We start from the raw sequence: 24726 nt of genomic DNA, 5'->3' as shown, positions 1-24726 counted from the left end.
GTGGGGCCGGCAAGTATGGGCCCAACCACAACTTATGTGCGCGTGGCTAATTTGCGGCGACACGATTGGTTGAGAGAAATAGGGCCGGTTTAGGAAGGGGCGTGGCTAATGGCAAGTGGCGCCAGTTGGCCTAAGGCATGCCATGCCTCCCTTTGCTGCTGCGGCTCCCTGTTTTCTGATTCTGAGCAAGGTTTTGCACCTGCTAATCCATGGAGGATTAATTACCTAGTTTTCCAAGGTTTAATTTCGACAAGCAAGGTTTGATATACTGCGCGAGGCGCAAAACCTTAACTTCTGCAAGTTAGTCAGGTCAATTGATTGAATTCTATGTGTTGACATGGAGTTCTTTTAATTTCATTGCCAAAGAGCAACATGCTTTTTTCTGATTGAATACCTTATGCAAAGACCTTATCCTTGATACTTGGAAATTCGTGCTACTCTGCTCCGAGTGAACACAAATCGTCATGCCATATCAACATTAAGGGTTCAGCCGGAGAACATAGCATAAAAGGCATTCAAAGGAACTTATATTAAGTGAATATAGGCGAGGCGCCGAAATTTACAGAACATCTGGGATGGTTGCTACATTCGCCAGTCTGGATAAATTTCATGTAAGTATATTGAACGGCTCAATAAATATGTCGTTGGAGAGGTTAGCACTCACGGCACCGTTTCCTTACAGAGTGAAGTCACATCAAATGTAAGGTTTTACGATTTCAACCCTAAGTTAAAAACCACCATCAACAGTAGTACAATTTAGAAATGATTTATTTCTCAAACTGTACCATGAATATTCGTAAATTTTATGTCATTGAAAAGCACTTTAAAACACCTACGTAACGAATATAAACATGAGTATCAAATGATATAAAATGAACTATTAATGGGACAAAATCTAAAAATCACTCAGTCAACTAATAGTGGGACAGAGGTAGTATTAATTACAATCCAATTATAATTTTCCAGTGAGTTATTAATTCCCTGAATGCAATAGTCCCGAACCAATCTGAGTTTGAACCCCATAAGAATAGAAAGCTCTTGACTTCATTGGTAAGTACTTGATATTATCTGCCCTTTGCCATCACTCTTCTATTCTTATCCCTCCATAAACTAGAGCTAGAGACCTGATTAATAAGACCAGTTTGGTGTTCTTAATTAATTCTCAAGGTACATACACCACTAGTTGGGACCGCCAAACAAGTAACTTCCAACTCATCAAAGATGTAATATTTCGCTTTTCTTTTATGTGCTGCAACCAGATGGCACAGGCTATCAGACCGATGAGATGATCACTCTACGAAAAAAAATGAAAGGCGATGTTAAGCGAATATATATATAGCAGTAGTTGTACGTTGATCTCAACACTTTAATCCATTTCGTCTCATATTTTATTTGTTACCGTTTGTTAGAGAATCTGTTTCTCACCGTGTGAACCACATGTGTAAACTGACAGGTATTAGTTAAACATTAGTTAGTAACTGGTGTTAGTAGGTAGCAGGTATTGGTCACAGCTGTCTTGTGTCAGTTTGTGAAATCCTTTAAATATATGTCCCGTGTTTCTGTGTTTGTAATGAAAAACACTTTTCAAGATATTACAAATTAAAAATCAAATACACTTTCAGAGAGATTGTTTAACAACTTTCTTCTCTCTAACATGGTATCAGATATCTGTTCAAAACCCTAAAATTCTTTTAACCAAAATAATCTTTCATTCTTCACCAGAACTCATCAACAATGGTTGAATCTGAAAAACATATCCCACTCACCTTCAAACCACCATCAAAACTATCTTTAACAAATTACAGTTTATGGAAATCACAAATTGTACCCCTACTTCGAAGTTACAATCAGTTTCGATTTCTTGATGGATCATTTCAATATCCAGTTAAATTCTTTCGCAAATCAACTCCTGCTGGTGAAGTCGTTCTTGCTACATACACTCTTCCAGATCCCGATCCAGATAATGATTTTGTTCGTAATCCACTCTACAACTATTGGATTAATCAAGATCAAGCTATTCTTTCATGGTTGTTCAGCGCCTGCACTGAAGAGACTCATTCTCAGGTACTTGATTGTACATTTTCTCATGAAATCTGGACTCGATTAGAACATAATTTCAATGCTACTACTAGGTCACGATTGATGCAACTTAAATTTGATTTAGTAAACTTAAAGAAATCAAGTGAATCAGTGGTTGGGTACTTCAACAAGGCTAGATCTCTATCCTATCAGTAAGCTCAAAATTCCCGAGTAATATCAGATGAAGATTTAGTGTTTCATATCCTTCACGGATTACCATCTGAGTTTAATTCTTTCAAAACCTCCATAACCACACAACAATTAAAGAATGAAAATCTCATTACCTCATCTGAATTATTAGTATTGTTGTTGTTTGAAGAACTTCGAGTGAACTCTGAATCAAAATCTGATCTCTCTGCAGCTTATGCAAATGTTTCTACTCATCAATCTAACTTCTTCAATCCTAATTCATCATTTGATTCTCAATACCCTAGATATTACACTCAACCAACAGCTTATTTTCAGCAATATCCTGGTACTTATAATCATTCACCCTCCTATACAAATCAGAGAGGTTCGTTTAATAGATTTCATGGCAATCGAGGTAACAGAGGTAGTGGCTATTATAGAGGTGGTTTTCGTGGTGGCCGATCTGATTATGGTGGCAGAACTGGTGGACGATTTCATAATAATAATAATTTCTTTCCACCACAATCTCAACCTCAACACAATAGCTTCTTACTTCCATGTCAAATCTGTAAGAAGGATGGTCATCAGGCTCCTATCTGCAAATACAGATATTATGACAACTCAAATGCTCAGGCTTACAACACTAGTTATGACTACTATGGTGATGATTCTGCAGAATTTTGGTATCCTGAACCAGGAGCTTTTGTTGTCTATGATAACTCAAGTTCCACAACTGCCTCTACTTCTTCTTGGGTACCAGATTCAGGGGCCACACATCATATTACTTCAGATCTTTCAAACACGAATCTTCATTCAGAATATCAAGGCTATGATCAAGTTAAAGTTGGCAATGGATCAGGTTTGCACATTATTAATGTTGGTACTTCAATTTTTCAACATGATAATGTCACATTTACACTTTCAAATATTCTTCATGTTCCTACTATAACTAAGGACCTCATATTTGTGCATCAATTTATAAAGGAGAATAATTGCTTCTTTGAATTTCATCCTACTTCATTCTATGTGAAGGATTTGGTTACCAGCAAGGTCCTTCTCAGTGGTCCAGTTAAAGATGTATTATATCATTTGGAGTTTACTGCAGCACATATCAAACAAGCACTATCCACTACAAGTTTAGTTAATTGGCATAATAAGCTAGGCCACCCTGCTTACTCTACTCTGAAGCATGTTTTGTCATCTGTGATGCAGTTATAAATAAGAATTTATCTTCTCAAGCATGTAATGCCTGCCATATTGCTAAAAGTCATGCTCTACCATATTCTCCTACCACTGTGTCCAGTCCTCTAGAACTTATTCACTCAGATGTATGGGTTTCTCTCATTTGTTCAATCAATGGATATAAGTACTATGTCTCCTTTATTGATTCCTTTAGCAGATTCACTTGGTTTTATCCTTTAACATACAAGTCAGAAGTTCTTGATACTTTTATCAAGTTTAAATCTCATGTTGAAAATCAATTGAACAAAAAGATTAAATTTATTCAGTCTGACTGGGGAGGAGAGTATAGATATGTATCTAGGTACTTAGATACTTGTGGCATAGGACATAGAGTTTATTGTCCTCATGCACATGCTCAAAATGGAACTACTGAAAGAAAACACAGGCATATAGTTGAAACTAGACTGGCACTCTTATCTCATGCTTCACTTCCCATTTCATATTGGAGTTATGCATTTGAAACAGCCAATTACCTCATCAATAGACTCCCTACACCCATATTGCAGCAAAAATCACCACTTTAAAGTCTTTTTAATATCAAACCTGACTATTCTTTCTTGCACAGCTTTGGTTGTTCTTGCTATCCTTGTCTGAGACCATTCAATGCCCATAAATTGGAACCCAGTTCAGTACAGTGCATATTCTTGGGATACAGTAAAATGCATAAAGGGTATAGATATCTCAATCCTTTCACAAACAAGATTATTATTTCCAGAAATGTCAGGTTTGTTGGATCCGAATTTCCCTACACTCAACTACTTAAGGTCATTTCATCTAAGCATACTTCTGCATCTAAGTATACTACTTCATATGAGCATTATGTTACTTCTGTTGTTATATCAAATGAAGTTGATTCTGTTTTGTCTACTATTGATGATCCTCCTTCAACACATATGCAATCCAGTTCTCCTGGTGTTAGTATTCCTGCTACTTCTTCAGCACTTATGCAATCCAGTTCTATTGTTGTTAATGATCAACCCATGACAACAAGAGGCAAAAAGGGAATATTCAAACCCAAAGTTTTTGCTTCTGAAGTGCAGACTGTATGTGAAGACATTACTGTTCCCGGTTGCTACTCTGAAGCCTGTAAAGATCCAAAATGGAGAGCTACAATGGATGAGGAAATAAATGCCTTACTGCAAAATGGCACATGGAAGCTAGTGTTGGCAGGAAGTAGTGCTAATATAATTGGTTGTAAGTGGATATTCAGAATAAAAAGAAATGTTGATGCACAATTGAGAGATATAAAGCTAGATTAGTGACCAAAGGATTCAATCAAGTTGAAGGCATTGGCTATCAAGATACTTTTAGTCATGTTGTTAAACCTACAACTGTTAGAATGATACTTTCCATTTCTCTTTACAAGGGCTGGAAGATTAGGCAACTTGATGTTAAGAATGCCTTTTTACATGGTCATTTATCAGAAGAAGTCTACATGGTTCAACCTCCAGGTTACATTGATAAACTGTTACCTAATCATGTGTGTAAGCTCCAAAAATCCTTGTATGGATTAAAGCAAGCTCCAAGATCTTGGTTTGCAAGGCTAAGTCATTTTCTCCTACAGTGTGGTTTTCTTCCCTCTAAAACTGATACTTTATTATTTTACAGGTTTACTTTTTCTGCAGCTTTATATGTACTTGTGTATGTTGATGATATACTAGTAACAGGCAGTTCTACTTCAGACATTGACAAATTTCTTGTTGATCTTGGTAGAGAATTTGTAATAAAAGATTTGGGAGTCTTGCATTTTTTCCTTGGTATTCAAGCTACAAAGAACAGTGAAGGTATCTTATTATCTCAGGAGAAATACATTTCTAACTTACTACACAAGACAAAAATGACATTTTCTCATTCTTCCACTACTCCTATTGCCACTACTCAAGATAATGTTACATCTGCATCTTTTCATGATCCTTCATTGTATAAAAGTGTTATTGGTGCATTACAATATGCTACCATCACCAGACCAGATATAGCATATGTTATCAATAGAGCTTTCCAATTTATGTAATCTCCAACTGAAGTTCACTGGACTGCAGTTAAAAATATTCTAAGATACTTACAAGGTATATTGGGTTATGGACTTCAGTTCAAAAGGTCAAGTTCTCTTCCGCTTCAGGCTTTTTCAGATGCAGATTGGGCAGGTGATCCAAGTGACAAAAGATCTACAAGTGGTATGGCAATTTTTATGGGTACAAACCTTATCTCATGGTGCTCTAGGAAACAAAAGACTATTTCCAGGTCAAGTACAGAGGATGGATATAAGGATCTAGCAGATGCTACTTCAGAACTTGTCTGGATTCAGTCCCTTATGAAAGAACTTCATTTTCAGTCTCCTAGAAAGCCTGTTCTTTGGTGTGACAACACGGGTGCCACTTATTTGACTGCAAATCCAATTTTTCACAATCGAATGAAGCATATTGGGATTTCTTTTCATTATGTACGAGAATTGGTAGCTTCAAAGTCTCTTGAAGTTCGTTTCATTTCCACACAGGATCAAATTGCTGAATATTTTCACAAAAGGCTTAGCCAGGACAAGATTTTCTGTATTACGGTCCAAGCTCAGTGTGTGCAATTCTTCTTAGCCACTGGACTTGCGGAGGGTGTTAGAGAATCTGTTTATCACCGTGTGAACCACATGTGTAAACTGACAGGTGTTAGTTAAACATTAGTTAGTAACTGGTGTTAGTAGGTAGCAGGTATTGGTCACAGTTGTCTTGTGTCGGTTTGTTGAATCCTTTAAATATCTGTCCTTTGTTTCCGTGTCTGTAATGAAAAACACTTTTCAAGATTTTACAAATTAAAAATCAAATACACTTTCGGAGATTGTTTAACAACTTTCTTCTCTCTAACACCGTTACTGTATGGTTCATGTGTACAAGAAAAACAATTAATAGCTGCGTGGGTTGTTTTTAGAATTTCATGCATATTTGCATCTAAATAGCGGCTAGCTAGTGTGTCATGATATCAAATTAAATTTCGATTCATTTTTGTCATGCCTGTGTGCCAATTCATTGTTTCATGGCTCGCCATCAATATCAAGATCAAAACAATACATTTTAAAACTCGGATTCTATCCGACTCAGATCAGAACACTCAGATTTAAAAGTAAAATCAAAGCTACCCATCAATATCAAGATCAAAACAAGACATGCTAATTATACGGTATACACCATTCTTAGAGTTTGCTTTACTTTAAGGTTTCTTCTCCATATTATTCATGGATGCAATCAGTTTGCTTGGGGGTAATACTAATCCAATGGGAATATACTGTGTTGGTACTCCCCCAAGCATATTGGTACCCCTATTAGGGTAGGTCATATGATAGGGTACACGTCATTCAAAGGCATGAGTTAATGGGTGGCTAGAAAAATCAATGTTTCCGAAGGAGATTGCCAGTCAGACTTGTTAGTTGTTACTCCACTTCCTACGGTTTGTTTTCAATACAGTGTATAGGATCCGCATGTATTACGGTTACCAGCTGGTTATGATTAAGACTTCATGTCTCAGTCAGTTCGATGAAGAACATTCTACATACAATTCCTAATCAGACAAGATTTAAATGTACTCTCTGTGTTACTTTTTAATATGACAGTTTCTTTTTTTGAGAAAATTAAGGAAATTAAGAGAACTAATTATTGGAAGTGGTCCTCTAAACACTTGTCAATAAAAGAAGTGAAGCGAAATGGTCCTCATGACACTTGTCAGTCAAAGAAATAAGTGAAATGATCCACATAACACTTGTCATCAAAAAAAGTTAAAAATAACGGAGGGAGTATTAATTCTGTTCTTTTAACAGAAGACAGAATTTAATTCGCATCTTGAATTAAGTTATTCCGTATTTACCCAAGTCGCGCAGCCCCTGCTGTGAGTGTCCACATGCATCTTTTTCATTTCCTGGAAATAAAACTTACATTTAGCAGCATGCGATAGTTAAACATGGGCGAACAATCAACCATATGGTCCATATCTAATGCTTTTGGCTCATTATAGCGATTTTACCTCTCATGCATGCTAGCTGCATCGTTGTTTTAACTTTACCCTGCAAATTTTGTGCAGCCCACGTTGATGTCTATTCCAAACGTAAAGGAAACGGCTAATGATACATGATAAGACAACTTGATGATGTATTATTGATGAGGTCATATATTTGAATGGTTCTTAGCCATGTATGGGTAGCTGGTCACTAATGACCTGTAGTAAGCAACCACACAACTAAGATATCGTATGTGGAAAATGGATTGTTGTCATCCTTTTAGTAGAAAAGTCTCACTCAAATTTTACCTATATATACTCATGCGTCGATCTAGTATCACATACAACATTCGTAACAAAAGTATTCTATTGGAACATTTTCAAAAACAATGAGTCCAATAATGCTTTACATAATTTCCTTCTTTGCAGTGCTTCTGGTTTCATCAAATGTATTCCTTGGTATATACATAGTACATTTATATGCTTTCTGTTAAATAGTTTATTATTTATTCCTAAACATACATAATAATTTAATTTATTTGGATGCATGCAGAAGCGGCAGTTGTTGGTGTGAACTATGGAATGGTAGGAGACAACCTACCGCCCCCGACTGCAGTCGTTAACCTCTTAAAATCGAAAAATGTAGACAAAGTTCGTCTTTTTAGTCCAGATTCTAATGCCCTAAATGCCCTACGAGGGTCAGGAATCGGAGTTGTACTTGGTGTCCCTAACTCAGATGTCCAAACGATGGGAAATGATCCCTCATTTGCTAGAAACTGGGTTAATACCAATGTTGTTGCATTCAGTAACGTTCAATTTCGATACATTTCAGTTGGAAATGAAATCAATATTCCTACAGCTGCAGAGTCGGATTTCATTCTTCCCGCCATGAATAATATTAGAGATGCACTTAGAGCTGCTGGGAGAACAACTCAAGTAAGTACAACTACTTTTATGGGTCTGGTTGTAGATTCATTTCCTCCGTCCAGGGGTCGATTTTCCGACGGCGCCGAGAACATAATGCGATCAATAGTAAGGTTTTTGGTAGATAACAGGACTCCTCTCCTTGTAAATATCTATCCTTACTTCGCGTACAGCAGAAACCCACAAGAAATAGGGTTGGATTATGCATTGTTTACCGCAAATCGAGTCGTCGCAACAGACAGCGGTAACGGACTGCAATACAGCAACTTGTTTGATGCTATGACGGATGCAGTATATGCGGCGATGGATAGGGTTGGTGGATCCAGCATCGATATTGTCATCACCGAAAGTGGATGGCCATCCGGTCAAAATGGAAATATTGCAACAATTACAAATGCCAAAACATATGTTACCAATTTGATTTCACATGTATCTGGAACAAATGGAACCCCAAGGAGGCCAGGAAGGAGCATAGAGACTTATATTTTTGCACTTTTTAACGAGAATCAGAAGGACGGCCTCCCGACTGAGCAACATTTTGGCTTGTACTACCCTGATATGAGACCAATCTACCCTGTTACTTTCCGTTAGGCAATCACCCGAAGGTTAGCTGCATGACTAAGATATTTTAAAGAAAATATCCATGTATATGCTAATTCAATGAGGTTATATATCTATTTGCTTAAATAAATGATGTAATAAACAGTTACCTGTAATGACATGATGAGGTAAACACCATATACCATGTCACTTGGGTTCAACTATATGTAATGTGGTCCATGTAGTGCCGTCAATGGTTCCTTGCTTTGCTTAATAATAAAACACTAGATTATGAATGTACGTTTTTTATCTTCCTAGTTTTTTTTGTATTGCCGATTAAGATTGAAGTGAACCTCACGTGTCCGAGCACACCTCTTTACTTAAGTAGTCCTACTCTATGGCACATAAAAAAACAGACAAGGAAAAAAGAGGTGATGTTGATTATAAGCTCCGGGTTTAGTCCATGTGAGACTATTATTCTTAACAGATGTGCTAAGAATTATTAATATCTTGATTGATGGCTCAATATATATAAGTGTAAGGCGGCAAGGGCAAGTTCAAGTCCATTGGTTAGTGCACGAGATGGCGTATTATGCGTAGGAACATCACCTCAACGAGCATGTGCAAATGACAAATAACTGCATTTTTTGTTCTGCTAAGAACATAAGAGCAGTAGCCAATTAGTGGGCCTTTTGTTGATCAACAGTGAGACATTTTGGACAGAGCTTCACTTTAATCCATTTGGTCTCATCTTTTATTTGTTCCAGTTTCTAGCTAGGATTCCCATTTCCTAGTAGCTAGTACCATGGCCAAAATGATCTCCGTGGTTCATGTGTACAAGTAAAACAACAATTACTAGCAGTTTTGTGTGGTCATGCATATTTATGTCATCTTCCGTGTAGGCTATATTTGCATCTAAATGGCTAGTGTGTCATACTACTAAAAAGTTGTCCAGGCCAACTCATTTTTTTTTGTTCTTTTTTATTGAAGGTTATTATTGAGGCGTCACACTACATTAGAGGGGTTTCACTTGGATTCTTAGTGTCCAAAAAAGTGGTTATGGGATATCCTTCATTTAGGTACAAAATGTCGAGAATATCCTTTAACTAAAATAAAAACATAAAAACCTAATCTTTTCTAGAATATCCTTTTTCACATGACTTTTACTTTCTCCACTACACTCGCAAACCATTTGAAAGTGGCGGTCATTTGTTGATCCATTACAAACTATAACACACATAATTGACTTGCCACGTTCTCTAGCTCATTTCTTTGCATCTTCTTTATCTTTCCATCTCTACATGTTCCAAAAATTCAAAGTTAGTAAAAAAACAAAAACATAGTGAATGAGCAACATATCTTTCCATTAGTTTCAAAAAAGAAAAAAAACACTTACCAAGTCATTCAAATAGTGATGGGATGAATCTTTGGTTAGAATTTCGTTTGCATTAGGTTGAGAAGGCATTGGGCTAGGTGGAAGCACAATCTATCAACCAAAATATCACAATATTAATCAAAAAAAAAAGAAAGAATACTAGAATTACGTCCAGGTTATAAGGTACACGAACCCAGACGTTTTAGGCATAGGAAAGGTTACGGTTGAAAAATTCAACCTCTAACCTAGACGTTTTTAATTACGGTTGGAAACGATGAAAATATAACCTAGACGTTCTCACTTACGTTTGGAAATCCAAAATCCTAACCAAGACGTAAAAAAAGTAATAAATACCCATGCAAAAACTATTTACGTCTGTGTTTTGGATGAATCTAACCTAGGTGTTATTCTCAAGTTTTGTCCTATTGGAAACCAGTTACCCTCGGATTTATCTCAAACCTAGGCGTAAACCCAACTTACGGTTGGAAACGAAGACCAAACCCTCTTCCAAACCCAGGCGTAAAACTAACTTACGGTTGGAAACCAAGCCCAACCCAGACGTAATCTGCCATGAAAGTTTAAAAATCTGAAATTTTTTACGTACTTAAGCTAGTTTTGAGCGAAATTGAACCCATAGGAGATAGTTTAGAGGTGTACCTGTTGATTTTCAATCATTGGTTCTTCACTTTGTTGATTTATTTCTTCAATTGGTGGAGATTCATCATCACTTTCTGTTAAACCCTCTCTACCATCTAACAAATCATCAATCTCTTGGTCTCCAACATGAGGAATGTAAAATTTGTTTTCTCTATCATACAAAGATTCACCCACCTCGAATTTATAACTTGTTTCACCCATTTTTGTTGAGTGAATCAAACAATCTAGGTTTTGAAAAAAAAATCTCCAATTTTTTCTTTTTCCTGCTCTCTAGTTTTTTTCCCACATAACTTTGTCCCGGACTTTACAAATATATATCAAAATTCATCTTCTTAATTTAATTAGATAATAATTAAATTTAATTAAAATTAACTAAATAAATAAGGGTTGTTTGGTCATTACACAATTATTTAAGATAAGGGGTTTTTGAAATTACTTAAGGATGACCCGTTTTTATCCTATTAGGTGACGTCCCTCTAATGAAATGTGACGCTCCAACAATAACCTTCTTTTTATTATCATTATTACGTGTACTGTGACTACTGTCTAGGCAGTATACTATCGAATGATAGGGTGCACAGTTAAAAGAAAAATCAAGGTTCCCCCAAGGTGACTGCCAGTCACACTTGTTAGTGTATAGGATACGCATATTTCACTGACCAGCTGGTCCCGATAAGGACTTCGAGTGAAGATCAACCTACGTACAATTCCTGATAAGACAAGATTCAAATATATTAATTTTGTTCTTTTAACAGAAGACAGAATTCAATTCACCGGTCGTATTCTATATCGACCCAAGTTATTAACTTATTGCGCTGCCCCTACGCTGCAAGTCGGTACGTACATTATAGCATCTATCTCCCATGCATGTTAGGTGTATCTTTGTTGATTTTAGGCTTACCCTGAAAATTTCGTGCAACTCACGTTGATGTCTATCCCAAACGTAAAGGAAACGGCCAATAAGACAACTTGAAACGATCAAGTCTCTTAAATTCCACCAAAATCTTCTTGACTTTTAGTTTCTATGGTTCTTAATTAGCCATGTATCACTATGTATGGGTTAGCTGGTCATTAATGACTGTAGTAAACAACCAAACAAACTATGATATCGTGTGTGGAAAATAGAGATTATCACCATCCTTTTAGTAGAAAAACCTTACGAGATTTTGCCTATATATATTCATTGATTTAGTATCTCCAACGTATCATTCATAGCCGAAGTATTCCATTGAAGCTCGGTACATTTTGAGAGAAATGGAGCCAAAAATCTTGTTTTACAAAATTTCCTTCTTTACAGTACTTCTCATTACATCAAATATATTCGCTGGTAAGTAGTATATTAATTTGTATGCTTTTTATTAATTAAGTAAAATCTATTCGTGATAATTTATTCCAAAATAAACATTTTAACTCGAATATATTTGGTTGCATGCAGAAGCGGGAAATGTTGGTGTGAACTAGGGAAGGAATGGGAACAACCTACCGTCCCCAACTGAAGTCGTTGAGCTCTTAAGATCGAGAAACGTTGACCGTGTTCGTCTTTTCAGTCCAGACACAGATGCCCTAGATGCCCTACGAGGGTCGGGAATCCAAGTTGTACATGGTGTCCCTAACCCAGATGTCCGAAGGATAGGAAATGATCCAGAATTTGCCAGAAACTGGGTAAATAACAATGTGCTTGCATTCAATGACGTCCAATTTCGATACATTTCAGTTGGAAATGAGATCGAAATTCCTAGTGCTGCAGAGTCGAATGCCATTCTTCCCGCTATGAAAAATCTCAATGATGCACTTAGAGCTGCTGGGAAAACAATTGCAGTAAGTACAACTATCAAGTTTAGTTTGGTTGAAGATTCGTCTCCTCCCTCTAGTGGTCGATTTTCCGATGGTTCTGAGAGCATAATGAGATCAATAGTGGAGTTTTTATTAGCCAACGGGAGTCCTCTCCTCGTAAATATCTATCCTTACTTCTCGTACAATGATAACCAACAACAAATTCCGTTAGATTTTGCATTGTTTACGGCAGATAGAGTTGTCGTAACAGATAACGGACTGCAATACAGGAACCTGTTTGATGCTATGACCGATGCAGCATATGCAGCGATCGAGAAGGTTGGTGGATCTAATGTCGATATTGTCGTCGCCGAAAGTGGATGGCCATCCGGTGAAAATGGAAACATTGCAACAATTCCAAATGCTCAAACATATGTTAATAAGTTGATTTCGCACGTAACGGGAACATCTGGAACCCCTAAGAAGCCAGGGAAGAGCATAGAGACTTATATTTTTGCCCTTTTTGACGAGAATATGAAGGACGACCCTCCAACTGAGCGACATTTTGGCTTGTACTTCCCTGATATGACAGAAATCTACCCTGTTACTTTCATTTAGGCATTATCATAAAATTTGAAGTAAATTCCGTGCACGCTAATTCAATAAGTTTATGTCTGCTTAAATATATAAATGATGTAATAAAGGTAAAGTTACCTCTGATGAGATGGTAAAAATACCAGCTACATTTCATGTGGTCCATTTAGTGCTATCAATTGTTCAATGAAAAAAAAAGTGTCGTCAAAGTTCATGAAAGTAGAAATCTGTTTTTGTTTTAGGGATTTAATCGGACAACAGAAGGGAGCCCTTCTATAGGATAAGAAATTTAGTCGTCGTCCATCATCTTGTTTATCCCTTCAATTGTTGCATTTACATTTATGATTATAGATCAGGATATGCATGAAGAAACGTGCCTAATATTAGGCGATGGCTTCCTTCTTAAATAAAAAAATACTCATGACAGTTAGGTCTAATAGAGTTTTCGCCCCACTGAGCCAAATCCATTGACCACATCCAATTAGGCTTGACATGGAGGGCAGTACTCAATGCCACTTGTACTAAATTAAGTTTTCTTTTATGGCGGCTAAGTTGAATGGTGGTCAACCAGCAAATAAGTACTTTCTCGCAGGCCGCCTATGAAAGTTTGTTAATTAAATTTCTTTGAGGAGGTGAAGCCTATTCCTTGCTATATATATATATATATATATATATATGAGAGATTTGCTAAACATGTACACCATCATCAACAATAGCAACTAGAAAACAAAGTTTACTCTCAATAATCAATATTATCTCCATCGAAGTTGAAAGGGAATCAGAGTTTGATCAAAGGAAACATGTCAGGTATGCAATATGTTTCATAACTTGTTTTCATTAACGAAGTATAGTGAACTTGATTGTCTTAGTTAGATCCTGATCATGTGATACCATTGAATATTGATCGATCATTTATTCAAAATTATATATGCAGGAAATGTTGGTGTGAACTATGGAAGGCAAGGAAACAACCTACCGTCTCCAGCTGCAGTCATTAACCTGATAAGATCGAGAAACATAAGTCGCATTCGTCTTTTTAGTCCAGATTCAGATGTTCTAAATGCTTTACGAGGGACAGGAATCGGAGTCGTACTGAATGTCCCCAACCCAGATATCCAGAGGATAGGAACTGATCCAGATTTTGCTGGAGACTGGATTTGGAAGAATGTGCTTTCATACAGTGACGTTCAGTATCGATACATTTCAGTTGGAAATGAAATCGATATTCCTCACTCTCCAGTGTCAAATCTCATTCTTCCCGGTATCAAAAATCTTCATAATGCACTTAGAGCTGCTGGGAACAATACTCCAGTAAGTACAACTATTGCTACTAGTCCGGTTGTAGATGCATTTCCTCCCTCAAACGGTCGATTTTCCGATGGCTCCCGGGACATAATGAGATCAATTGTGGAGTTTTTGGTAGCTAACAGGAGTCCTCTCCTTGTTAATGTCTATCCTTACTTCGCCTACAGCTTAAACCAGCAACAGATCCAATTGGATTATGCAAATTTTACGGCAAATCGTGTTGTCGTAACAGACAGCAATAACGGATTGCAATACAGAAACCTATTTGATGCTTTAACAGATGCTACATATTCGGCCATCGAGAAGGTCGGTGGATGGGGTGTCGATATTGTCATCACCGAAAGTGGATGGCCATCTGCTGAAAATGGAAATATCGCAACGATTCAAAATGCTAGCACCTACATAAACAATTTGATTTGGCACGTATCGGGAACTTCTGGAACCCCTAAGAGGCCAGGGAAGAGCATAGAGACTTATATTTTTGCTCTTTTTAACGAGAACATCAAGCCAGGCGCCAGGGATGAGCAGCATTTTGGGTTGTACTACCCTGATATGGGAGAAGTCTACCCTGTCACCTTCCGTTAAACAACCAACGGAACATTAGCGACATGACAGAGATATTCTCAAGTATATTCCATGTACCCTAATTCAATAAGGTTGTATCTACTCAAGTGAGTGTTTAATAAAAGGTTATGGACCATATATAGTAAGTTGCCTCTAAATGACATGATTCAATAAAAGATTATACCTACTTCCTAACATGTCGTTTGGTTTCAACTGTATATGTAATGTAATTTGTAGTTTTGTTTATTTTGGGGTTTTAGTTTTCTTGTTTTATAAGGTGTTCTTGATTATCATGTAAGCATTCATGTAATCACTGCTTCTGTTCGAAATAAAATGTTACTTGATTATCTAGTAAGCCTTGCTCTTTGCTTCTCTTTTTTGCCATGACTCCTATGTTACGTTCAAACCAAAATGGCCCACAGAGTGGCAAAACTCAAAAGGGAAGCCCACATCTTTTTAGAAAGTTTTTTTCCCTTCCTTGCATGCCATGCCATGATTCAAACTTTTCTTCGACTGTGTGATCTTATGCACCACGCATGTAATAGTAAGTGGTTTACCTCCTCTAAATTGCCATTGCATATGCAGCAAGATGTGTAGCTGCAATTTCATTCAAGTTATCCACCGTGGGAATTGCATTCTAGAATGCAATCTCAGCACGCACAGAAGTCGGAATTTTTGGTGCTAAGTGCTAACATGCGCTTTTGGTGGGGAACAAACGTGGTGCTAATCTCAGGGGAGGGTGCCTTAATCAAATTTTCTATTGGAACAGTGTTCAGTATTTATTCACACACTCTCTCTCTGAAAATCTTAAAAGAATCTCAAAAACCCTTCAGCCCATCCATCCTTAGACAGAAAATCTCTCCCAGCAACGATCTCTGCACAAAGGTATGTTCTTTCCCAACCTCCTCCTCCTCTCTGTGTCAATTTCTTATCCACCTTTGCAATTTCATTTCCCTGATTAAGGGTTTTGAAAAAATTGGTATAGGGTTTGCTAATTTCTAATAGGATTAGAGAGGATTTAGGGTTCTGTATAACATTGTTATGGTAATTCCCAACTCTTTTTCCATGTCCTTGATCTTTAGAGGGTATAGCCTCAGAAAAGTTAACATGTATGGGCTTCTATATGTTGATCCCATATAGTAGGGGGTTATAGTAGTTTTCGGAAGGAAGGAAGGAAGGTATACCCGAACTTAACCACCGATACGTTCTGCAAAATTTACTCCACGGGAGAGAGACTAAAATCCGAATCTGAAATTTTATAATTCAAAACCCTAAATTTTCTTTCTCTAGAACGGAAATTGCTTTTGCTATTTCTTCCCCAACACCTGTACCCAAATCGTCTCTAGACAACTACTCAAAATTTCAGCTCAAAGGACGAGATTACATAAGGAAATCATTCCAGTTCTCTGAAAAGATCAATTTCTTTCTCTACTACGAATTTGGTCAGTGTTTATTCTTAGGTTTAAGATTTTATGTATATTTTGGACAGCTTAGGTTTTATTTTGTTTAGTCTACACATTGAATTTGTTAACACAAGGCATTTGGTTTTGATTGTTTGCCAGTTTTATTTACCTTTGTTTTGCTCAACATCAATTGAGCAAAAAACATGCAACCTATTAGTTCTTTTGTTAGGGTTTTAGGTACAGAATTGGGTGTTTTTGTGTAATGTTTTTGTTGTGGTACAGATTATCTAGATTAGGACTTGTTTTGTTTAGAAAGAGGTTACAAAACCACTACATTGGAATAAGAAAATGTGCTGCATCAGGAGAGGTCAGGTGATGATCCACTTTTAGGGCCATTTGAACACCCTATACCAAGTAATTCTAAAAGTAGACTTCTACTCCTAGAAGGAATAGTAGGAGTCCTATTCCTAGAAGGTTACAAAAATAGGGGGTTCCTGTAGAGGGACGCAGCCAGAAGACTAGAGGAATACTAGCGGAAAAACAAACCAAGAGGAAGAAAAAACACCTAGGTCAGCTGAATGTTGATTGGTTTCTTTTTGTTCTAGCGTGATTGTTGATTGGTCTCTTTATTGTAGTTGTTGTGCCTATTCTTTCCTTTCTGCCTCATGACTCTTAGCATTGTTTGAGTAAATTGTCTTCACTAATAAAATTTGTTTATTATTTTTGAGTTTTTGCTAGTTTAGGCTTTGTGTTTAGTTAGATTTCTACATGTTCATTGGAAGAGACATCTTATGATGAAATTTTGTTGTGATTGAATTCATTGTGTTTAGGTAGATTTTTTTTTTATTTTCTATGTCTTCAGTTTTTTTATTGTGTTTGTTGATATTCTTTACTGTATTTTTCATGGCAGCTGATGTTTAGCACTCGTTTCCACAGGTTAGTAGCTTTCAGGTTGTTTGCAACTCTTGTGTTAAAGAGATGGAGAACACGTCGCCGCTGACATTGGTTGTGCCTGAGCATATTCTTGACCCGTTGCTTGCTAGTGCTAATTGTGCCAAATTAGACCAAGCCCTTGAAAATCTTATTGAAACTGCTAAAACTCCTGATGGTCGTTTGAATCTTGCTTCAGTCAAGATCCTACCTATAGTTCTTGACCTCATCAGATGTCAAATTTCCTCTTCAAATCATGTTCTTGTTACGTTGTCTTTAAAACTTCTTAGAAACCTTTGTGCGGGAGAAATATTGAATCAGAATTGCTTCATAGAGGAAGATGGAGTCGATGTCGTCGCTAGGGCATTTGATTCAATTAGTTTTGATACAAACTTCGGTGATGAGATTATCGAGATTATCCGATTTGGGTTGGAGCTTCTAGGCAATGTATGTGGAGCTGGGGAGGAACATCAGGCTGCTGTTTGGTTTCGACTCTTTCCTGTTGTATTTAAAGATATTGCTAGAGTTCGAGTGAAGAAAATTTCTGATGTCTTAAGTATGGTGTTATATTCTTGCTGCAACGGAAGTAATGAAATAATGAGGCAGCTTTGTGAGGTTCAAGGGTTACAGATCGTAGCGGAAATTGTTACAACTGCTTCAAGAGGTAACTTTTTGTGTCTTCTTATGCATAAGTGTTTTGATCTCTAGTTGATATGGATCACGTTTGCTGTGTTTTTATGCAGAACATATTTTTGTATTTTTATATTTATAGTCTTTTGTTATTTTATTAGATGGTCTCGGGGAAGATTGGTTGTTGGGGCTTCTTGCAAAAATATGCCTCGAGGAATCCTTTTTTTCGCCGTTATTTTTTATGTTGAGCACAGCTGGTATTGTCGAGAAGAACAACAATTTGAAAGAGACTGATGATATTTTTACACTGGAGAATGAATTTCTATTGAGTATCCTCTATGAAAGCTTGAACAAGAAACGTAATGAACTCAATGTATCCAAGGAGTTCGCCCTCTCTGTTTTCGGTATACTTAAGAGAGTTGTTACAGTAGTTGATTTCCTCTCGAGAGGGCAATCCAAGCTTCCAACTGGTACTCCTGCAGTTGATGTTCTTGGGTATTCAATTAACATTTTAAGGGATATTTGTGCACAGGATAGAGTTAAATTAAGAAGTGAAGAATCAGTTACCATTGTTGATTTATTACTGTCATCAGGACTTCTTGATCTTCTTATAGATTTTCTTCGTGAGCTGGAGCCTCCTTCGACAATCAAGAAATCTTTTCCACAAGAGAGCACTTCTGTACAATTGAAGGTTTGCCCTTATAAAGGGTTTAGGAGGGATATAGTTGCTGTTATAGCCAATTGTTTGTATGGAATGAAGCATGTGCAGGATGCTATTAGGCAGAAAGATGCTATCCTTTTGCTGTTGCAACAATGTGTTACTGATGACGACAACGAGTTTTTGAGGGAATGTGGAATATGGGCAGTGAGGAATTTGCTTGAGGGAAACGAAGAGAACCAGAAAATAGTTGCAGAATTGGAGATTCAAGGGTCTGCAGATGTGCCTGCACTTACTGAGCTTGGGTTTCGAATGGAATTGGACCCCCATACTCGGCGTGCTAAGCTTGTCAACATCTCACCACGTTAGATACTTTGCCTTTGTGAACTGGTAAAGCTGCATTCTTCTTTCTTAATAGCTCTACTCTCAGATATAGTTGCACATCACTAGTTTCTCCTTGGATTGGGTATTTTCTGGAGCCTTTAAACAAAAGTGGAATGGTGAACTATGGGCCAAGGGTGCAGTTTCTGTTGAGCTGTGATTACAATCTAAAGGCTCGATTCGAGTAAATAGTAGTTCTAGATTATTGTAGAAGTGAACCTTACATATGAAATCTGTACAGCTTGAAGTAGAATTATCAGTTTTGGTTTTTTCTTTAGTATATGTAGTCTGAATTTGACTTCGACGTGGAAATCTAGATTTTTAATTCTGCTTCTCAGTTTTGTTCATCTTTGTGATCATAGTTTTGAATTTTCATCTTTGTAAGCATAGTTCAGATTTTAAGTGTAGTAGGCAACCATTGGAGCCTCACAACCCATCTTAAGCCCTTTTGGGGTCGATCCCCATTGACAGCAAAAGGTTGTGTGGATAGTAGTTGTTAGGGAGGGTTAGACAAATTGTGCTAGGCATTGGGGCCTAGCTTTGGCCTGATCAGAAAAAAATAAAAATGATAAAAAGAAAAGAGACGCGAGACTGGAAAAAAACTAACTGTAAATATCAAGCTCAGAAGCACAGATCGATGGCAGAAATAAATAAGAAATTAGTAGGATATCCTTTCAGATCAATTCAGATTTCAGATTTACAACAGGTTCAGAAACACAAAATACTGTTCACCTGTTCTAAATAATTGTGTGCCTAGTTCAGTAATTGCTTAGGAAATAACTTTAAATACAGAGAGGATGATTATACACAGACTGATACAGCTGATTGTTGCAAGTTTGGAGTCTCAATTTGAACCCAACTTATGCCATATCGAAATGCAGAAACTATAAAAACAAAAACTCTTTCAAGAGAAAGAACTTCAAACTTCGATTGAAGGAGAGACGACAGATGACCATCAAGCAAAGATTACATCTGAGCGGAAGACATACTTAACACCCTTTGCTACATTACGGGCCTCATGTAACATGCAATTATCTCCATGGAGGTGAAGCAGAACCATCCCTTCAGCGGGTGCAACCTATTGAAACAATTGATGTTAGGGATGGGATGATCAATACAAGATGTAGCTCAGAGACTACCTTAAATAGCAATGACAATTTCAACAGCTCTAATAAGTAAACTGTAGCAAGTAAAATAAACAAAATACCTCCGCAACAACACCTCTTCTAGGACCGTAAAAGACAGTTTCTCCTCCAACTAAAGGCTCCACAGAAGAATCTTTTTGGCTGCTCATCTCTGTCTTTGTTTTCTGTCCCGACCCACCACCACTAAGATATATTAGCAATGTATAATACGTTCTCCGTCCATCACCTAATTCAACACTTTCATCAATGTGACGTCCAAATCGCTGCCCAGTCTTGTATCTAAAAAATTAACATGCCAACAACATTTAAGAGAAAAAAAATAAATGAAGACTCTTAATTCATTCTGGCGAAAATAACTAACAAGAAACCATAACAAAGTGAACCATTATAATGCCATACAATCAATCATCTGTTATGTACCCCCTGCCATCCTGCATTAGCCAACTAAGAGACTGGTGATCAATATCACTAGTGCGAATGAACGCTTCCAAATTACATGCAATCCCTGTATGTGTTGCGCAATTTGAATGAATGCATTGGTTGTGTTCTCGGTTCTGAACAACATTTAAGAGAAAAAAAAAAAGACTCCTCATTCGTTCTAGCAAAAACAATTAACAGGTCATACAATCAATCATCTGTTATGTAACCCGTGCCATCCGACATTAGCAAACTATGACACTGGTGATGAATCTAGAAGCTCTTGCACACTCATCCTCAAAATTGGTGGAGAACCAAATACTACGTCATTGGAGCGCAACCTATAGGCTATAAGATGCATCAGGATTACATACAACTAGTAGTGTGTACAAATGCAATCCCCATAAATGTTTTGCCATATGTACTGAATTCATCAAAACTCGTGCTGTCTGTGTCAATTAGGAACACGCAAACTACCTAACGCAATTCATTTTAGTCAATTCAGCTCATACTAGTCTAAAAATAAGACTCCTAATTCATTCTAGCGTAAGTAACTAACAGGAAACCATAACATCATCTGTTATGTACCCCATGCCATCCTACATTAGGCAACTATGAGACAGGTGACGGGTCTAGAAGCTCTTTGACACTGAAAATAACCAAGAACATTACAGCATGCTATAAGAAGCCTCAAGGTTACGCACCACTAGTGTTAACGAATGCAGTCCAAATTACACGCAATCCCGATAAATGTTGTGCAACTTTAAACTGAATTCATCAAAATTAATGCTGTTTGTACCATTTCGAATCGCGAAAACTACATAATGCAACTCACTATAGTCAATTCAGCTCGTACTAATCAACAAAATTCCACAAAGTATTGAATTTACCTGTAGAATCTAATATTAGGATTCAACCCAACAGCAACTTTTCCCCGGATTTTAATATCAGTGAAAAACTTGTTTAACCCAGATTCCCAAATAGTTTGTGCTAAAACAGGATCATCCACAGAAATCCGATCATTATCTCTGAAAGCTTCTCCTCTAGTAGGTCCAAGACTTGCTTGATGAGTAAAACCCATCAATTCTGCAGCTTGTACAAACCCTTTTGATTCCGCAGATGTAAAGAAATTCGGCACCTAGAAAGTCAAAAAAAAAAAAATTAAAACCCTAAAAATTGTAAAAATTCCCAAATTCAGCTTGAAATTCAATTCATCATACCGTAAAGAGATGAGTTTCTTTAAGAAGATTGATTTGAAGATCCGTTTTAGGATTAATTTTCGGCCATTTTGATTTCTTCTTGGAGTCTTCTTTTTTTCTTTCCGCCATTGTTGTTGTTTTCGCGGCCTTTACTGAGATGTTTTTTCTTTTTCTGGTTTGGTCAGTTTGTAGTTTTAGACTGGGTAGCCGTGGAACCATGGTTCTATATAAAGAAGAGCTTACAAGATCTAGGGATGCAGTGCGGATACGACGTGGTCGGGCTGCATATTCAAAGTATGTGACCCCTTTTTCTTTTTTGACATATATAAAATAAAAATTAAAGTGAAAAACAGTTTTATTTCTTTTTTTGACACATATATAAAGTAAAAAATAAAGTGAAAAACAGTTTTATTACAAACGGCAATGCTACACGGCGCCCTGCTCAGCGCCCTATTTATCGCCCACGCTGAGATGGAAATCTTACGTGTAGAAATATTTGAAACGTGTCCGAGAAATCACGTGAATTTTTCTTTCTTCATTTTCTTTTCCAGTTTCTCTATCTTCTCCTTCTGTTAGATTTTCTCCTTCTTTCTCATTTCACAGATCCTGATCAAAAATTTTGATTTGAAATTGACGATGATCAAAATGGTACTGCTGTACATGAGAAGCTTATTGTAATCTTTCACGGCTAAATTAAATGCAGAAATAATAATGTCTTGATTAATTAAGAACTCAGTTGATTAGATGAAGCACTAACATTCATTTGAGATAAGGGTTTTCTACAGAACTCAGTTGGGATTACATTTAATCATGATACCAACAACAACAAAATTGTCGTTCATCTCCCTCTTCTGCCCGATTCTTCCCCATGCTAAAGAATCAAAAAGATCCTAATTAAATTTTAACAGGACCGAAAATTTTTCTAACTCAAACAACTAAACTCATTTTTTACAGAAAACCCTAGTTTATTTTCATGGGTTAGTATTGAATGATTTAAGGGTGTAAAAACAGATTTGTTGTATGGGTTTGTAAAAGTTTCATATAAAACTAGTGGAATCCATGAAATTTATTGACCGATTCACACATGGGGGCATCTGGATGATCTTAATGGAACTTTCACAATAATCATTTGCCGGAATTTTCGCACTTGATAAGGTTGATTTTATGAATCCAAGCTTCAATTTGATTTTTGATAGATCTTGGATTTGTATTTCTCTTGTAATAAACGATGAAAAAGTGATTAAGAAGAAGAACGAAAAATTGAAGAAAGAGAGAAAAACTTGGATAAGAAAAAGAAGATGATAGAATCACGTTGACCTGTACAGGTGAGCAGGCCACATATGAGACACGTAGGAATGGGCTGAGAGTAGGGCGCACAAAAGGGCGCAGAATATCATTTCCGTATTACAAAAGTATTTAACTAACTTTTTTTTAGTTAACTTCCTATTTTTTCTCAAAAAGTGAATGTTTTGCGGGGATTTGGAGGGGGCAGGGTTTAAGTTTATATACGTGTTAGAAAAAGAAAGAGACCGCATACTTTGAGTATGCAGCCGGACCACATCGTATCCGGGGCGTGTTCCTCATCCTCATGTATTTAAGGTATCCGGTGCTCAATTGTGTAAACATTTTTTGGGGATTCGTTATTGATTTTCTTATCTTAGCCTGTTTGGTAATGACACATATTATTGGGGCGTCACATTCCAATAGAGTGGCTTCACTTGGATTTCTAGTGACCAAAAAATTGGTATGGGTATTTTTGATTCAATATCAAATGTCTAAAATATCCTTCAACTAAAATAAAAACCTAAAAACTAAAATCAAAACCTAATTCGAATTGAAAAATCTCTTCTTCTTCTTAACTTTCTCTCCTTCATCAAAAGTAAATCTTTCCCTCTTTTTTTAATCAAAATCATTTCACCATCTTCGATCAATCGGCGATTCGAAACTATTAAAGATGGAAGAAGCATATTGATAGAAGTGATTGAAATGGTTAGATTCATTGAAAAAAATAGAAAAAATTAGGTTTCACAACTAGTTACGGTTGGGTTTTCCCCAAAAAAACCCAACCGTAACTGTTTTACAGTTGGGTTCGACCAAAAAAAAATCCAGCCGTAACTAATTTACAATTGGGTTCAACCAAAAAAAAATCTAGCCGTAACTGGTTTACAGTTGGGTTCGACCAAAAAAAAAAACAGTCGTAACTCTTTTACGGTTAAGTTCGACCAAAAAAAACCCAACCGTAATCGATTTACAATTGGGTTTTACTCAGTTACAGTTTGGTTTGTTCAAGACCAAACCTAACCGTAAAACCAAAAAACCCAACCGCAATTGGTTTCCAATTGGGTTTCCCCAATTTTACCTAGTTACGGTTAGGAGTTCATCATCACCTAACCGTAAATTTGTCTTACAGTTGGCTACGAAGGAAAAAACCAACTGTAAACTGCTCTGAAAAGCTAAAAAAAAAATCAATTTGTTTTACATACTTTCATCAATTTTGAGAAATAAAAAGGACATCCGTTGAGTGATTTGAAATCTAGGGTTTTAGTTAGAAAGAGATCTCCAAAATTTCTCTGTTTTTTAAAAACTTTTTCTTCCCACCAAAATATTATTCTTAATATGATTTTACTAACCTCATTATCAGCATAATCTAATTATTAGCTAATTAGATTGTTAGCAATAATTACACAAGGACTATTTAGTCATTATAAAAATATTTCAGATAAGAGGTTTTTTGAAACTACTAACGGGTGACCCGTTTTTGTCCTATTTGGAATATGAAACCCCTACAATAGGCTTCTTGGTAATA

The 24726-nt window shown here is 36.7% G+C and overlaps 4 protein-coding genes and 1 pseudogene across 4 annotated transcripts; 4 read left to right on the top strand and 1 right to left on the bottom strand.

The window, feature by feature from the left end:
• The first annotated feature begins 7772 nt into the window (after positions 1 to 7772).
• LOC113274805 (putative glucan endo-1,3-beta-glucosidase GVI) lies at positions 7773 to 9189 on the top strand. The gene is made up of 2 exons (XM_026524194.1): positions 7773 to 7884; positions 7979 to 9189. The coding sequence occupies exons 1-2, from the start codon at positions 7815 to 7817 to the stop codon at positions 8938 to 8940; spliced, it is 1032 nt and encodes a 343-aa protein (XP_026379979.1). The 5' UTR covers positions 7773 to 7814; the 3' UTR covers positions 8941 to 9189.
• Positions 9190 to 12175: 2986 nt separating this feature from the next.
• Positions 12176 to 13543, top strand: LOC113272059 (annotated as a pseudogene).
• A 403-nt stretch (positions 13544 to 13946) lies between these two features.
• Positions 13947 to 15508, top strand: LOC113274804 (putative glucan endo-1,3-beta-glucosidase GVI). Its single transcript, XM_026524193.1, has 2 exons — positions 13947 to 14095; positions 14223 to 15508. The coding sequence occupies exons 1-2, from the start codon at positions 14089 to 14091 to the stop codon at positions 15176 to 15178; spliced, it is 963 nt and encodes a 320-aa protein (XP_026379978.1). The 5' UTR covers positions 13947 to 14088; the 3' UTR covers positions 15179 to 15508.
• A 455-nt stretch (positions 15509 to 15963) lies between these two features.
• LOC113274803 (ataxin-10-like) lies at positions 15964 to 19496 on the top strand. Its single transcript, XM_026524192.1, has 3 exons — positions 15964 to 16042; positions 17497 to 18154; positions 18282 to 19496. The coding sequence occupies exons 2-3, from the start codon at positions 17539 to 17541 to the stop codon at positions 19145 to 19147; spliced, it is 1482 nt and encodes a 493-aa protein (XP_026379977.1). The 5' UTR covers positions 15964 to 16042; positions 17497 to 17538; the 3' UTR covers positions 19148 to 19496.
• Positions 19497 to 19797: 301 nt separating this feature from the next.
• LOC113274802 lies at positions 19798 to 22197 on the bottom strand. The gene is made up of 4 exons (XM_026524191.1): positions 21942 to 22197; positions 21612 to 21859; positions 20367 to 20583; positions 19798 to 20237 (listed from the first exon to the last, which is right to left on the bottom strand). The coding sequence occupies exons 1-4, from the start codon at positions 22137 to 22139 to the stop codon at positions 20115 to 20117; spliced, it is 786 nt and encodes a 261-aa protein (XP_026379976.1). The 5' UTR covers positions 22140 to 22197; the 3' UTR covers positions 19798 to 20114.
• Positions 22198 to 24726: the final 2529 nt, after the last annotated feature.

Source organism: Papaver somniferum, chromosome 4 (assembly GCF_003573695.1).
Source record: "Papaver somniferum cultivar HN1 chromosome 4, ASM357369v1, whole genome shotgun sequence".
NCBI classification, from domain to species: domain Eukaryota; kingdom Viridiplantae; phylum Streptophyta; class Magnoliopsida; order Ranunculales; family Papaveraceae; genus Papaver; species Papaver somniferum.
Note: the sequence above shows the minus strand (reverse complement) of the source record. Positions and strands in the feature narration are given on the sequence as shown.

What these genes read in the sequence shown, in the direction of transcription:
- LOC113274805 (XM_026524194.1), top strand. Translation starts at nt 7,815, where the DNA reads ATGAGTCCAATAATGCTTTACATAATTTCCTTCTTTGCAGTGCTTCTG. An exon ending in TTCATCAAATGTATTCCTTG is followed by an intron (nt 7,885 to 7,978) that starts GTATATACATAG and finishes GGATGCATGCAG; the next exon opens with AAGCGGCAGTTGTTGGTGTG.
- LOC113274803 (XM_026524192.1), top strand. Translation starts at nt 17,539, where the DNA reads ATGGAGAACACGTCGCCGCTGACATTGGTTGTGCCTGAGCATATTCTT. An exon ending in TGTTACAACTGCTTCAAGAG is followed by an intron (nt 18,155 to 18,281) that starts GTAACTTTTTGT and finishes TTATTTTATTAG; the next exon opens with ATGGTCTCGGGGAAGATTGG.
- LOC113274802 (XM_026524191.1), bottom strand. Translation starts at nt 22,139, where the DNA reads ATGGTTCCACGGCTACCCAGTCTAAAACTACAAACTGACCAAACCAGA. An exon ending in CCTAATATTAGATTCTACAG is followed by an intron (nt 20,584 to 21,611) that starts GTAAATTCAATA and finishes TTAATTTTTTAG; the next exon opens with ATACAAGACTGGGCAGCGAT. An exon ending in GAAGAGGTGTTGTTGCGGAG is followed by an intron (nt 20,238 to 20,366) that starts GTATTTTGTTTA and finishes TTGTTTCAATAG; the next exon opens with GTTGCACCCGCTGAAGGGAT.